Source organism: Meriones unguiculatus, chromosome 6 (genome assembly GCF_030254825.1).
Source record: "Meriones unguiculatus strain TT.TT164.6M chromosome 6, Bangor_MerUng_6.1, whole genome shotgun sequence".
Classification (NCBI taxonomy): Eukaryota; Metazoa; Chordata; class Mammalia; order Rodentia; family Muridae; genus Meriones; species Meriones unguiculatus.
This window is the reverse complement of record NC_083354.1, coordinates 87215909-87230565: the sequence shown is the minus strand read 5'-3', so window position 1 is coordinate 87230565 and position 14657 is coordinate 87215909. Positions and strand designations below refer to the sequence as shown.

At 42.8% G+C, this 14657-nt stretch overlaps 1 protein-coding gene across 2 annotated transcripts in view; it reads right to left on the bottom strand.

Moving 5' to 3' along the window:
- Positions 1 to 14657, bottom strand: part of Plpp1 (phospholipid phosphatase 1) — a 62395-nt gene that overhangs the window by 5668 nt on the left and 42070 nt on the right. The window contains exons 2-4 of one of the 2 annotated variants that reach the window (XM_021653866.2): positions 7354 to 7505; positions 3072 to 3352; positions 521 to 578 (exon numbers count right to left, since the gene is read on the bottom strand). In XM_021653866.2, the coding sequence (XP_021509541.1) occupies positions 521 to 578; positions 3072 to 3352; positions 7354 to 7505 (491 nt within the window). The remainder of the gene's footprint in view (positions 1 to 520; positions 579 to 3071; positions 3353 to 7353; positions 7506 to 14657) is intronic. The other variant, XM_021653865.2, reaches the window with a different exon arrangement.

The window sequence follows — 14657 nt, the reverse complement described above, 5'->3', positions numbered from 1 at the left end:
GCAAAGGTCTCGCTCCAAATGCCGGGAACACCACAGAGTGACGTGCATACTTCTGTAACTGTGTAAGCACAGCTTTGCAGACTCCTGGAACGCACACGCACTCTGTCTTACGTTCTCGTCTCTGGCTTAGTGACAGTGGGGGTGTCCATCTTTTCTAACTCCTCCATGCCAACTTGGAATACAGCCAGGGCACTGACCCACAGGCTAGCGCTCACACCTGGCCTGGACAGCGCAAAGTCTCTGAATGTGTCAGAAAACGAAAAGAGGACACAGCTGCTCCAGCAGTGGCCACAACTGCCAGCATTTCCACTCATGGAGTTTCTCCTCCCAAGGCAGAGGGTAGAGGGAAAGCCATGAAGCCGCCGGGCCTCCCACTCGGCGGCCTGCTCCAAGGCCACAGGACCAAGATTCCTGCCTGCTTCCTTCCGCTCTGTGCGGCCCGGGGAAAGGAAAGCACCTGTGCTCAACAGCCAGCCCAGGCAGCAGCTGCCCCCGCCGCCTGCAGACATGAGGTACTCACCGCTGTGAACAGCATGCAGTACATGGAAAACGAGGAGTGGCCGGAGTAGAAGGACAGCCTAGGAGGAAAGAAGAGAACCGTTAGTCTTCTCTCCTAGAAGCCGAGGCCTAGCCCTCCCCCCCATATAATGTATGTATGTATATGTAAATATGGGTCTGCTGATGGGTGCTCCATGTATTTTGTTAATCTATGTATATGTATACATATATAATCTATGTACATATCTTTGGCTCCAAAGATCAAAAGTAGAAAAAGATGAAAAAGGATATACATCATCAGTAACACAAACTAAAGAAAACCTCAAAAAAAAAAAATGGAACAACACCATCTTTGTGCATTAGGAGGCTCAATGCTAAAGATTACACGCCACAGGGGCTGGAGAGATGGCTCAGTGGTTAGGAACACTCACTTGCTGCTTTTTTTCAGAGGACTCGGGTTAGACTCAGCATCCACATGAAGGCTCATAAAGTGTCTGTAAGTCCAGTTCCAAGTGATCTGACATCCCCCCCTCCTTGCCTAGTTCCAAGTGATCTGACATCCCCCCCACTCCATGCATATACATGCATGTAGATAAGACACTCATATGCAGAAAATAAAAACAATAGTTTAAAAAAAAACACAAGACACCATAAATGATTGATTGGAAGCACAATCTCAATGAAAATTCTAGCAACCTACAAATTCAAAAAATCCAAAAAGCCTACAACAGAAAGGAGCCTCATTTTAAAGCCTCCTACAGAGCTGCAGCATAACCCTAACAGACAGGACACAGATTAATAAAATACCCTGAGCGTCAGCAGACCCACATTTATATAGTTTATTTAAAAAAAGCACTAGTAAAATTTAAAACAAGACGGATTTGTCAATAATGATGAAAACACTTTATTGTCCATGGGAAAAATAAATATTCTTTCCTGACATTATACACAAAAATAAATTCAAATGCTGAACCTACCAACTGTAAAAGCTAAGCTTAAAGACGGTACAGAGCTGGGCATGGTGGCACACGCTTTCAATCTCAGCACTCGGGAGGCAGAGGCAGACAGATCGATGCCACTTCAAGGCCCACCCGCCTGGTCTACACTGCCTCAAAAAAGAAGGTGTAGAGTAACCGAGGAATACACACAATGCTGACCTCTGACCTCCACATGCACACACACAAACAGTACACATAACAGAAATGGTCTTAAAAGTACATATTTTTATACTTCAAAGAATATCAATAAGAAACAAAAACCAAGCAACAGAATTGAGAAAATATTTCAAAATATGCCTCAAGAGGGGCATTTATTAGAACTTAAACAAGGAACCCATTTTTTTTTTTTTTTAATGAGAAGAACCAGAGTTGCGCAGAGATTTCCAGGTGACAGGGCTGAAAGGACAACGGCTACAGGGAGATGCCCAGCAGCACTCTTTTATGGATGAACTACAAATGGAAAGCACTGACATACAGGAGCCCTGCAGGATGGCTACAAGAGAGACCAATAACAAATGACAGCAAGGACTTGAGGCAACCACAACTCTCACACGTGCCTGGGAAGAATGCAAAAGATGACAACTTCGTGGCTTCTTGGAACTGCAGCAACACACATACTGTTTGCTCAGTATTTCGACTCCTGGGTATTTATTCAAATAAAGTGAAAGTGTATTACATGCACACAGATGTTTGTAGCAGCTTTTATTTGAGTTCAATTTTACTTTTTGAGACAGGGTCTCACTGTGTAGCCCTGGCTGGCCTGAAACTCACAGAAATCCACCTGCCTCTGCCTTCCCAGAGCTGAGATAAAAGCTGTGTGCCACTGTTCCCAGCTGAAGCTTTATTTTTCTTAGCCCCAAATTAGAAACAATCTAAATGTCAGTCGGCCTTGAGATGACTAGATTAATAATCTGTAATAACCTCCTAGAACATGGACAAACAAGGAACCTGAGATGTTAAAAGAGAAGGCAGATGCATGCAGTTCTCAGTGAACGATCCCACATACAATATCCTAGAAAATATGGAACTGTAAGGACAGAAAGTTAACCCAAAGTTGACCCAAGGGCTGCTTTGGACTGACACAGGCTCAGACAAAAACCTGCTGCAATGGAAATATTCAGACCTTTGATTTAGGTTGGACAGATTTCATGTATGGAAATTATATGCCAGTAAAGCTCTGCATACAGACTGTTACCTGACAAGTTTGTTTATTTCACTACAGTAAAGCAATACTCACTGAGCAGAAGAAAGGTTGGGCCACTGAGCCATCTCTCCAGCCCTTGAACCAGCATCTTAAGAAAAAAGTTTACTAAACCCTAAGGAAGTGGTCTGGGTTCATCTTACAGTCACATACATCATAATAAATGGACATAACAGCATCATGGCTACAACGATGGATTGCGGAAGGAGAACTGGGGTTAAGGGTGGTTCATAATGCCACCATTTCCCTCGTCCCTCTGCCTGCACTAGCTTCTCTTTCCAAAGTGGTAGGCAGCTCCTCTCCGGGTCATCAGAACCCTGTAGCCAGCGGCAAACACTCGGAGCTCCAGGATGCACCTGAGATCTCGCACTCACCTGCCCTCCCTGACTTTGTCTGCACTCCCTTGGCAGATGTAGTTCTCAATATAGCCATCACTGCAGTTGATCTTTGACCAATCTGGGTTGCACACAGCCAAGAAGTGAGGCCTCAGTCTGCCCACGGAATATTTGGCAATGTCAGTCAGGGACTGACTGGCTGCTGCGCCAAACAAAAAGGCTCCTACAGCTTTGTAAATAGTGGCTATATAGTGATTGTTGACAAAGGAATTCGATCTCAAGCCATTAAAGTAGACAGACAGACATTCTCCAACAACCATCTGAAAAAGACAGAAAAACAGGATGTTAAAACAACAAGCAGGCACTTTAAACAATCAGAAAGAAAAGCAAGTGTTAAGTTGTAAATGATCTTTGCGTTAACAATTTCCCCCTTTACAGTAGTCAATTTAGGACATCTGGTTCTAAAGTGACAAGGCAGCAGGTCAGCTGCAGGCACTGCTGAGAGCGTGGCTGAGCCGAAAGCAGCAGCGAGCAGTCGGTATGGAGAAACTGCCCTGGCCCTCCTCTTGTATTCAAATAAACTGAGTTTCACAGCTGCAGCGACAGACCCCAAAAGAGCAGCTCATTCTAAGAACACAACTCCCCCATGAGGCTCCTCCCCACACACCCCTGTTTAAATTCTATCAGTCTCGATTTCTTCAGACATTCCTTTGAGTCAAAGACATCCATCATATTAAAAAGAGAAAAACCATTTTAGGGAGTAAAAAAATATAGGATAAATCAGGCATGGTGGCGCATGTTTGTAATCCCAGCATTCCAGGAGGTAGAGGAAAGCGGATCTCTTGAATTTGAGGCTAGCCTGGTCTACAAAGCGAGTTCCAGGACAGCCAGGGTTACACAGAGAAACCCGGTCTCACAAAAAAAAAAAAAAAAGAGAGAGAAGAAAAAAGGAAAAAAATACAGGATAAAGCCCAGATCGAGGTCTGAGGCCAAGGGCAGCACTTCAGCCGCAGTCTCCAAGTTCTACATTCCAGAGGGCTCAGGGAAAAAAACAGGCTCCTTAAGGAATCCTACTAACAGACCAAACCAATACTTGGGACTCCTCCTTCTCCTGGGCCATTTCAAATGATTCCTCACTTATTTTTTTTACTACTTTATCAAAATGTAGTTATGATATATATATACATATATAAAATATATATTAAAAAGTCTTCCCGTAAGCATGCTATGGAATGCTACCTTAGTCAATCTCTCGCTCTCATTGCGTGTGTGCACGCGTGTACCTGTGTCTGTGCACGTGTGCCTGTGCGTGTGCATGTGTGTGTGCGTGTGTGTGTTGTGTGCACACCAGTATAATGTAATGAGCTTATAGCTCAACAGCTTCACAGGTTCACCAGCCAACATCCTGCGAAATTCAAACACTGAATGTCCCACTGTAAGTACCAGCATTTGCTGGTTCAATAAGGCCAGAGGGTGCATTCTAAGGGCCTGTGATTTACACGCTTAGGAAACAGGAAGCTTGCTCACTGGGGGATGGGAGGGAGGTGGAGAGCTGTCCAACCACGCTTCCCTTAAGACACCCACATGCTCCTCTACCTCACCCTACAGTTCTCCAAAGCAGTCGAACGTGTCCGACCAGGGAGGGACTGACAGTGTGCGGAGCCCCCCATGTCATAGGTGAAACAATGGCCGCCTCTTAGTGGAATCTCAAGGGTCTGCAGCCAGCAATTCTTTCCTCATCTGGCTCAACAGCTCCTAGAGTCCCCAGTCATAGTCTTACGACTTTGCCAACTAGACTATGCGTTCTGTAAAGCTGGGCTAAAACTGACACCGGAGCCTAAAATCGGAGGTGTCGACGAACTTGAACTGAAGGGGTAAAAGTCAAACCCCTTCAACACATTAAGTTCACAAACATAGTCTCCATGTAAGTGAATTCATGAAACTCTTTTCCGGAGACTGGGTCACAGGGCAAAGGAACTGAACTTGTGGCCATCGCGCCTGCACGACCTCGCTAAGGGTCACTCTTGCCAACGTTCACTGGCCCTGTTTTAAGGATATACTGCCTCTTCAGGCCAGTAAGAGGGTTCTCCCAATGGGCTGCTGGTGAGAACAGGTTTCTCTAGCACATTATGAGTTGATCTTTGCTGGTGGGAGGGAACCAAGGGTAATCACCAACCATGATTTAGCAGCAGGGACCCCCACGCCTCAGAAGTGAACTATGTTCCGGAATGAGGAGCTTCCCTGTCACGCTCAGCCCCAGATGCAGGCAATGCAGTCCCTGCTCTGCCACGGACGGAGGAGCCCAGTTTTCTGATTTCAGAGCACAGGCAGAGTACCAGCTGACCTACACAAGTAGCGTATGTAAAGAAAACATGTACTGGGATGGCAGGAAGGCTCTAATGCTGACAAGTGCTTAATTTTTTTTTTTTTGTTCCTCTTTGAGAGAAACAGCCAAAAGAAGCTCTAAATCGAGATTTCTCTATTTGATCTGCATATGACGGTCATATTCTTCAGTTCACTTTAATACTTTGTCCTGCCCTTTGATCCATTATTCTTTGTTCTTAATCTTTGGTCAAGTCTACACCTAAGCCAACTGTGGCCTTCTAAGTCCTACAACTCAAAGTACTTCTCATATTTCACTTATTTAAGACAATGAGAATATGACAAATTATTAATGCACTAAAGAGAATGTTTTGGGGAATGAAGCAAAATCCTTATAAAGGGATCAATTTTCTAAATCTTGCTTCACTCACAGACTTCATCACCAGTATGATTACAGATCATCTGCAAGTCGTGCCAAAGGCCTGGTGCAAAGTCTAAATCAATACGTTGTTTTTAAAAATGATTTACCCCCCCCCAAACACACGGTTTACTTTCTAATACATAAAATTAATTTATACAACTCTGATTAAGGAGTGCCTGAAAAAGACTGAATTAACAAGTAAAACAATTATTTTAAATTGGCACCTGAAGCTGTTGTCCTAAGCAAAGTTTGTTCCTGGTGACACTAATTTAAAAACAGGAGCCGATAGTACTTTTGTTTTTGGTGTGTGTGTGTGTGTGTGTGTGTGTGCGCGCGCAAGTGTATGCGTGTGTTCATGGACATGTGAGTGGAGGTCAGCTCTCTTTCACCATGGGGGGCCCAGGGATTGAACTTGAACTTAGGTCCTCTTTGGCAGCAAATGCCTTTACCTGAGGAGCCATCTCACCTGTCCATTAAACAGTGCATTTACAGCACCTTTAAAAAAGTAATGTGCGCTTCAAGGACCTTGATTCACATGAATTCGTTTGTTTCTTTGCTAAATGTAAAGACAACGTCTGAAAAGACTGTGCTGAGAGTCTCACATGTGTCTCTGTGGCATGCCCCGTGTACAGGTGCTCACAGAGGCCGGAAGAGGCTGTCAAACTCTCTGGGGCCAAAGTTACACGTAGTTGTAAGCCACTCATAACCCAGCGACCTTAGACACACGGGTCTATGTCTGCAGGTCCCTCTCTTCCTCCTCTGCTCGCTCTCCTTTCATGGCCCGGTCAGTCTGGGCTGTCCAGATGCCTCTCTCTGTCTGTGCTCTTACTTTTTATTTACAATAAAAACATTAACCACTCAGGAGCAGTTGTGTCCTTCTTTAGTATCATTCAAATAAAGTATATTTTGATTACACTGACCACTAGCTCCTCCCAAACTACCCCCGTGGATGCGCGTGCTTGTTTCACGAGACACAGCTGATTGGGTGTAAGGGCCTTAACAACGGCCTAGCACCGCACTCTAGGCCATACTCCTTCAGCACGCAGCCTGAAGCACTAGACAGCAGCCACCACCGTGGCTCAGTCAGTGTCGCCTTTGCTCCCACGCTCACTGCTGATCACAGAACTGAAGCCTTTCTCTCCGTTTATGGCAGTATTTAAAATTCTTCTAAAAAGAAATGAGTCGAATAAGGTTTTAACATCAGTTGGCAATTTTTCCTGTCTAGATCTCAGTACTATACGACAAGCTATTTACAGTTCTGAGATCCAGTGCATTAAATATGAGAGACACACTGCTAGGGCATTCGATAATTAATCACATCATTACTGAGACAGCAGCAAACCACAACTATAAAGGCACAGTGACAGAAAAATTAGCATAAAATCTACATATGCCCAGTTAGGCTCCAATTACATATTTTTACTCTTGACCTCATTTAAATCGACCATAAAATAACCTTCTATTGAAGTTTAAAAACAAATCCTGAGGGGAATATGCATTTAATTATTAACAAACCATCACAAGAATAAGGCACGTGTGTTCAAAAGTTATAAACTTGGAAAAACAGATTTAACTTACAACGATAATACTGAATGGAATGATTATTCCACCTAATAACCCATAAGGTATGGTGTCTTCTTTGTAAGGGTACTTGATGGATTCATCATTACAGAACACTCCTCGTTGGAAGGGGGTATGCCTTGAAGAAAGAATTGCAAAAGGCAATCCAGCTATCAAAAGGGAATAAATAAAAATATCATTAAAAGCTGTCAAAACTGATCAATGGCAACAACCACCCCAGAGACTTTAAAAATGCAATTGCTATGAAAGTGAGGAAGAGCACACGTAGGAAGGAAATACAGAACGCATGCAGCGGGAGTTAGAAGGATGGCAGTGGAGGGTAAATGTGCTTTTCCTACAGGAAACATCGCTTCAAAGTTCTGTCAGCGGCTTAACACAGGCGTCCTCCAACCTTTGCTCCTCTCAAATACATTAAACTGTGGGGAGTCTCTTCTCAAGCTCTTGTCTTTAATCAACCAGGTTTCCTGCACTTTCTTAGCCTGTCTGTCATGGAACTTGTTTCTGAAAAAAAGAAACACTCTACCATACCCCATTTTGTCCTTTTTCAAAAACTACAACATTTAGACAGGTCAGCATCACAACAGTATCTAAAGGACCTATTTATTTGTTTCTTTCTATTATCCAGAGAATATTTAGAGCTGCCTTGGAATGAACCCTGAGGTTGAATCAACTTTCTTACCACAGCCAACGGCGTCAAGCAGAAAACTACCTAATACACACTTGCTTTGTCATTAATGTTTTCTGCAAAGATGATGTTTTACACTCACCTCTAAAAATCTTAAGTTTTGTGTAAATGTAAATTTCAAAAATTCAGTTCATGTTATCAAATATGGCCAACTTATTAGTCACAGCTTTCCGCTTTGTACACAGAGATGCCATTCAGCAGACGCCCTCAGCAAGTCCACATCAAGGCTGATCCAAGTATGAAGGCTCTCGCTTCGGTGGCCCATTTGCACGGAGCCTCTCACCCACTGAGCTGGCTTGCCACAAAGCACCAAGCCCTGATAGTCACTTCAAGTTTTCATTAGTCCACTACAGCCTAAGACTGAGTGACAACCAAGTCTCTGTCCAAACCATAGGTGTCAAAAAGGAGCAGATACAATCACATTTTTTTATTACTAACTCATCTACTTATCTTCCCATTTTCATTTAGACATTGAATCATGAACCAAAGGACATTTCTTTATGTGAATCAATCTGCCAGTAATATCTGCCAACTCTTGAAAAATCTTTCAAATGCTGCGAGATTCCCAAAGCCTTATTTCTGATAAAGACTATTCTTAAAGAAGAGTTACACGACAGCGGACTTTGCCAAACTACCCTTTCACTACCTGCTCTTGCTGAATTCAGACTCTCCTCACTCACGACACACTTGCAGTCAGGGCAATCGGATGAAATGTCCAAGCTGTTGCGACAACTTCAGGAGATTTACAAACGTTTTGTACTTATCAACACAATGTAGTACACGGGGCCAAATACACAGGGCTGAGGTTTCAGTTGTTGCCTGTCCTACTTAGTAACTGAACACCTGACCGCCAAACAATCCCAATATTCTAACTCAACAGACATTCATTTCACATTTACCATTATTTCTATGGTTCATTTTATTTGCGAAAACTCTGCACAAAATACTAGAAACTTTTACTATCTACACAGCACATTTCTGAGCTGGTTGCGTTTTTTTCAATAAGTATTGCTTCTTTCTGTAGTAAGATACTTAGTACAGAAATTAAACATAGATCATTAGCATTCAAAACGCTTTAGGCTCTATGTCTGTAGTATAAGGAAAACTTCATATTAATAGCCTCACATACTGAAAAATATTTATATGTATATCCATTAACACTAAAATTTTTCTCCTTTGGACACACACACACACAAAATCACATTAGAGAGTACTCTTAAATTTACAGAAAAAAAGTTTGTATTTCTCAAGATGGAGGAAAAGAGAAGGAAATTTACATACAAGTGCGACAGTCTATTTTATGATACAGGAATGGGTAGCGGGTAAACATTGAATACACTGTGTAAGCATCCTCGGTGCTCTCAGGACTACAAAGCTGAGGAAAGCACAGCACATAATCGCCCCGGAAAAGAACAGAAAAGGAAGCTGGTGTAGCATTATGTGGGCTTGGTGCACAGGCTGGAGTGTGTAGAATGTGAATCCCAATAGGAAGGGGTGTGGGAGGGAAAAAAAAATACAGAATGGGTGATTTCCTTAACTACGCGGGAGAATGATAATGTACAGGAGGGACAGGACATGAAAAACAATTACAGAGTAACGGTGGTATTAAAAACATGAGCAAAGAGACCTGGTGAGAGGGCCTGGCTGAGCTGATGGGAAGTCTGGATGGAGGAGCATCAAGTGTGAGTCAGAAGATAGGAGTGTGTCAGATGTAGAGGGAGCCCAGTTGCAATGGGAGTCAACGGCCAGTCTTCAATAAGGTGTTTCAATAAGGAGAGAGGCAGAAAGCAGACTACAGCGTTTGGCTGTAAAGCATGGATCTACCACAAATGTACACTACTCACAATCTGAGGTCAGAAGGCCTCGGGATTTCTTATTTGGTAATAACCAACCCCGTCACCATCACAGAAACCTATGAAACAGCTTCATTTTCATTACACTCAGTACAGGCCAGCCACAGGCGGTCACTGACCCACTTAAGACTCAAAAGGATGAATTTGTTCAGGTGCTGCTGGAACCTCTCAGAAATACAAGACTGAATCCACCTGGGTTGGCACACAGCGCTGACCCACATGCAGAGGCTGAGGACAAGGCACATTTACAGAGAAGGAAGTGGCGAGCTGACCCTCTCCAGCGCAGAATGGAAAAGGACGCTTTGGTTCCCCAGGGCCGGCAGACCTCAATGGCCCCACTATCTCGGGCTGCTGAGTACCTTGTATCTGTTTCAACGAACAACAAGAAAACAGTTCCTACTCCTTGCAACAATCCTAATGGAGCCATTCTTCCAACAGGGACAGCACAAAGGTTGCTTTTAGTTTTTGGTTAATCTATACAGTGTGGGGAACATTCCCAATTCAAGTCCTTGTTTGTATATCTAAGTATCTCCTTAGAACACTTTATGTGACATTAAAATTACATATATAAAATTACATATAAACAGTAACATTTGACCATTTATTTCCGCCAAGACATAACTGTACAGTACTAATTTACTCTATCAGCCACATGCACCAGTATGGAAAAACTGAATATTTTAAGTAAACAGTCGATGCTATCCTTGACATATACGACAAACAGGGCAAGAATGAAAAAGTTGTTTTCATTGTTGTCAGTTCAACTCAAACATCCTTTTACATGTTCAAATGAAACATCCAGTAAAACTGCATCCCTTTTTTTTTAAAAAAAAGTCTCTCTTCATAATTTCTCAAATGACTACATACGCCAATATTCTTCTTAGTATTTTAGCTCGGTGTGGAGAATGTCAGGGTAACCCTTTTGGGGGCACGTAAGAAATGGCGAGTGAATTGTCAGCAACTCCTACGACTCCTCAAAAGGTCCTGACCCACTGCACACAGTGTTGATCCACTAGGGACTCCTAGCACACTAGTGAAGTCTCAAAATGGATCCAAGGCTGGGGCGGTGACTGCCTCCCCTTATGGAAGTCTTCTAAGGTGACCTTGTCTGGCCCCCATCTGCCACATTTCTTTAGAGTTGCACCAACCTGATGGATTGTTACTGGTGCTTAAGGCTAGCTAGCACGGGACATATAAAGCACATATACTCGGACCCTGGAACTGTAAAAGAAATACTTCTAAACTGTTTTAGTTAGAAAATTTCAGCAAAACTGAGAAACTGGTTAAAAAACTTTTATGGGGGGCGGGGGGAGGCAGAGACAGGTGAATCTCTGAGTTCAAGGCCAGCTTGGTCTTCAGAGTGAGTCCCAGGACAGCCAGGGCTACACAGAGAAACCCTCTTGAAAAAACAAACAAACAAGGAAACCTCTTCTAGCATTAGTGAAATGCAAATACCTCCAACAAGTTAATGTTTTAAGGTTATCAACACATCATCTACACACACCCAGAATCCATGCTGTGGCATATACATGCTGCTTCCTTTTTATACAGTATGCCACTTTAAGGATATAAAACATATCAGATGCCGGAGAGAGACTGATTTGCAACTCCAGAGCCTACAGCAGCAGGTCATTAAAGGGCACACTGCTTCAGAGCTAACCAAAGCAGGCGTTGATGTCAAGGGACTAGCTCTCTTGAAAGTCAAAGGGAGAACCACCTCAAATGTCCAGAAGACAATGACCTCATTAGGATACTCAGTTTTCACTGAGCAAAGGAGGTGTCCGCTTGCAAAATATTTCAGCAGTCATACTCTCAATGTCTGTATGGGGTTGTGCATGAAGGCTCTAAGCCCAACGTTACATTCTCAGTGTCTGCATGGAGGTGCGTGAAGGTTGTAAGCCCAAAGAGCCCACAGTAAATAAAGAATCAATTGTTATTTCTGCCACCTGCCTGTAACCCTGGGCTCAGCAGACATTTGATAGATGAATGCATTTAGTCTACCTGCTCTATCAGGTCACTTGGAAATCTACCTTTGTTTACTTACCAGCGAGGAAAATTCCAAATAAAAAAGGGTCAATTCTGAAAATATGAATTGGATTTTTAACTGATTACTTAGCTCACTCGAAAAGTGTGTGTTTATACACAGGCACTGAGAAAAACCTGTCTAAAGATGCAGGAATCTGAAAGATGACCAAGCATCTGAAGGATGACCAAGCTTGAAAAGAGAGTCAAAACAGTATCATCATGACTGAGGTCTGTTTCCCCCTGCTTAAATGTAAAATAATCAAACTGCAAGGACTTCTTGAGAATTTATCCAATTACACTAGCCAGTTCATATGTAAATGGAAGGGAACTCGGGCAGGTGGAGAATAATGAGAAAATGTACTTCAAGAGACAGAGTAAGTCAGAAACAAAGAATTACTGAACTACTCCAAAACACAAGAACCAGAGGCACTGGGATAATCCAAAAATGACACAGAAAACCAGGAAGTTCCAAGCTAGCCTCCATAGCATAGTGAGACACTATCTCAAAGGGGTAAGAGACAGGATGTTGTAAGTTAAAGAATATCTCCTACAGATGAAAATATTTCCTCTCCTCTAAGCACTTCAGAACTGTGACCTTACATGTAATATGCTATTTCCATGCAGCATGAATAGATAATCTGGAGTGTACTTCTTCAGTAATGTTCTTTACTAGAGATAAGGTTTTGAAAAATAATTCTTTTCAGACCCTTTTGAGTTGGAATGGTCCCATAGGCTCATATATTTGAATGCTTGGCCATTAGGGAGTGGTTCTACTAGACAGGGATTAGGAGGTGTGGCCTTGTTGGGGTAGGTGTGGCCTTTTGAAGAAAATGTGTCACTGGGGGTAGCTTTGGGGTTTAAATGCTCAAGCCAGACCTCCTCCTGCTGCCTTCATATCAGATGTGGCTGCCATGTCTACCTGTGCACCACCACGATCCCTGTCATAAGGACAAGGGACTAACCCTCTGAGACTCTAAGCCAGTCCCAAATGCTTTCCTTTGCCACAGTCGCAGCCATCATGGTGCCTCTTTACAGCCACAGAACATTGGCCAAGTGCAAATTATTAACTACTTTAATTTCCTTTACTAAGTCTTAAAGACCTTGGTAGCGATTTAATCTAAACACATTTAACTTAATTCAATATGCAGACCAAAAGACTAAGCACTCATATCTTAGCAATTCCAGATACTTAAATGTTATCTTTGTCAACATTAAGGTACATTTCATTACAAAAGCTAATAATACATCAGGGTGAGGTCTTAACGTTCTGAAATCATCTTTACCTATGAAGAAATCATTCAAGTCAGTTCAACAATGATCTGAGATCCGACTGTACCTGCTCACTAATTAGGGGTCAGGGACAGTCTGGAACTGCTCTGACTGTGGTCAACTGCTTAGATTAAGCCGAAAGTAGCCAACAGGACTCGCTGGCGGATTGACTCAATGTGAGAGTATGAAAGAGTGTGGGAAGAAAGTTGAACAAGCCATGCACAGCTGCATTAACCAGAACTGCAAGCCTGGAAATGGAGCAGGGAAGGGAAGCGTCTGCTGGAGCTTCGTAGAGTAGAGGATAGGTGCCTGGCATATCTGCAGCGCAGCGAGGACGTTAAGGCTAAAGACACACATTTGACACAGAAGTTGTAGGAAGCCAAATCAGGCCATGGAAGAAACAAGTACAGAGCAGAAACGAAGGCCCACTGAGCCCAGAGCGCTCCAAATGAAATGTTCATCAAGAGAATCCTCCCAGAGAATAAAAGAAGAGAATCCTCACAGAGGAGAAGGGCGGGGGTGCAGAAACACAAGCAAACAAATTTTTGTTTGTTTTGGGGGGGTTGTTTTTCAAGATAGTGCTTGTCTGTGTAGCCCTGGCTGTCCTGGAACTTGCTCTATAGCCCAGGCAGATCTTGACCTCAGATCAATCTGCCTCTACCTGCAGGTGCTGGGAGTAAGGGTGTGTGCCACGACAGCCAGGCCAAATAATTTAAATATAGATTTGTATATTTATATATACAGAAAGAAATGGGGGAGGAGGAATGCATGGATCTGGTAAGGCGGAGCTAAGCCTTGAAAAATACAGAAAAACCCAAGGGATGTATTCCAAAATCCTAAAACAGCAAGTGTAGGAAGATCATAGGGTATAAAGTCAATACAAAATTTAACTCCACTTCTATATACCTGTAATGAGCAGTTAGAAACCAAAAATTAAATTCGCCGTGCCATCCATAACTGTTCATCATAGTACACCACTCAGGTATGAGCCTAACTAAACCCACGAAGCATCTCTACTGAAAACTACAAGCACCGATGAAGAGCTCAGGATCCATCTAACTATGCCGGTAACTAGAAAGCTACGGCGCTTTTATGGCCTTGAAGACAACCAGGTGACTGTGTTTCTCCTCTCCAGAATGATCTGCAGGCTCAGCCCACTTTTTTTTTTTCAGACACTAACAAAGCTACATACTTTATGTAAAACTTATACAGAAAGAAAAAAATTAGATAAGTAAGAAATTGTCTGGGGAAAAAAATGAAATTTGAGGAACCACTCTGAATTTTGCACAAAAACACCAACCAACCAACCAAAAAAAACCTCAGTGGTATCCATATAACTATTTTTCTTTTAGCCACTCAATTTTAAGTCAGCTGATATGTGTTTTAACCATTCAACATACAACTACAGTGTAAACTGGTGTGGTACTAGTGTAAGAGTAGACACAGATAATATTAAACTAGGAAGAGTC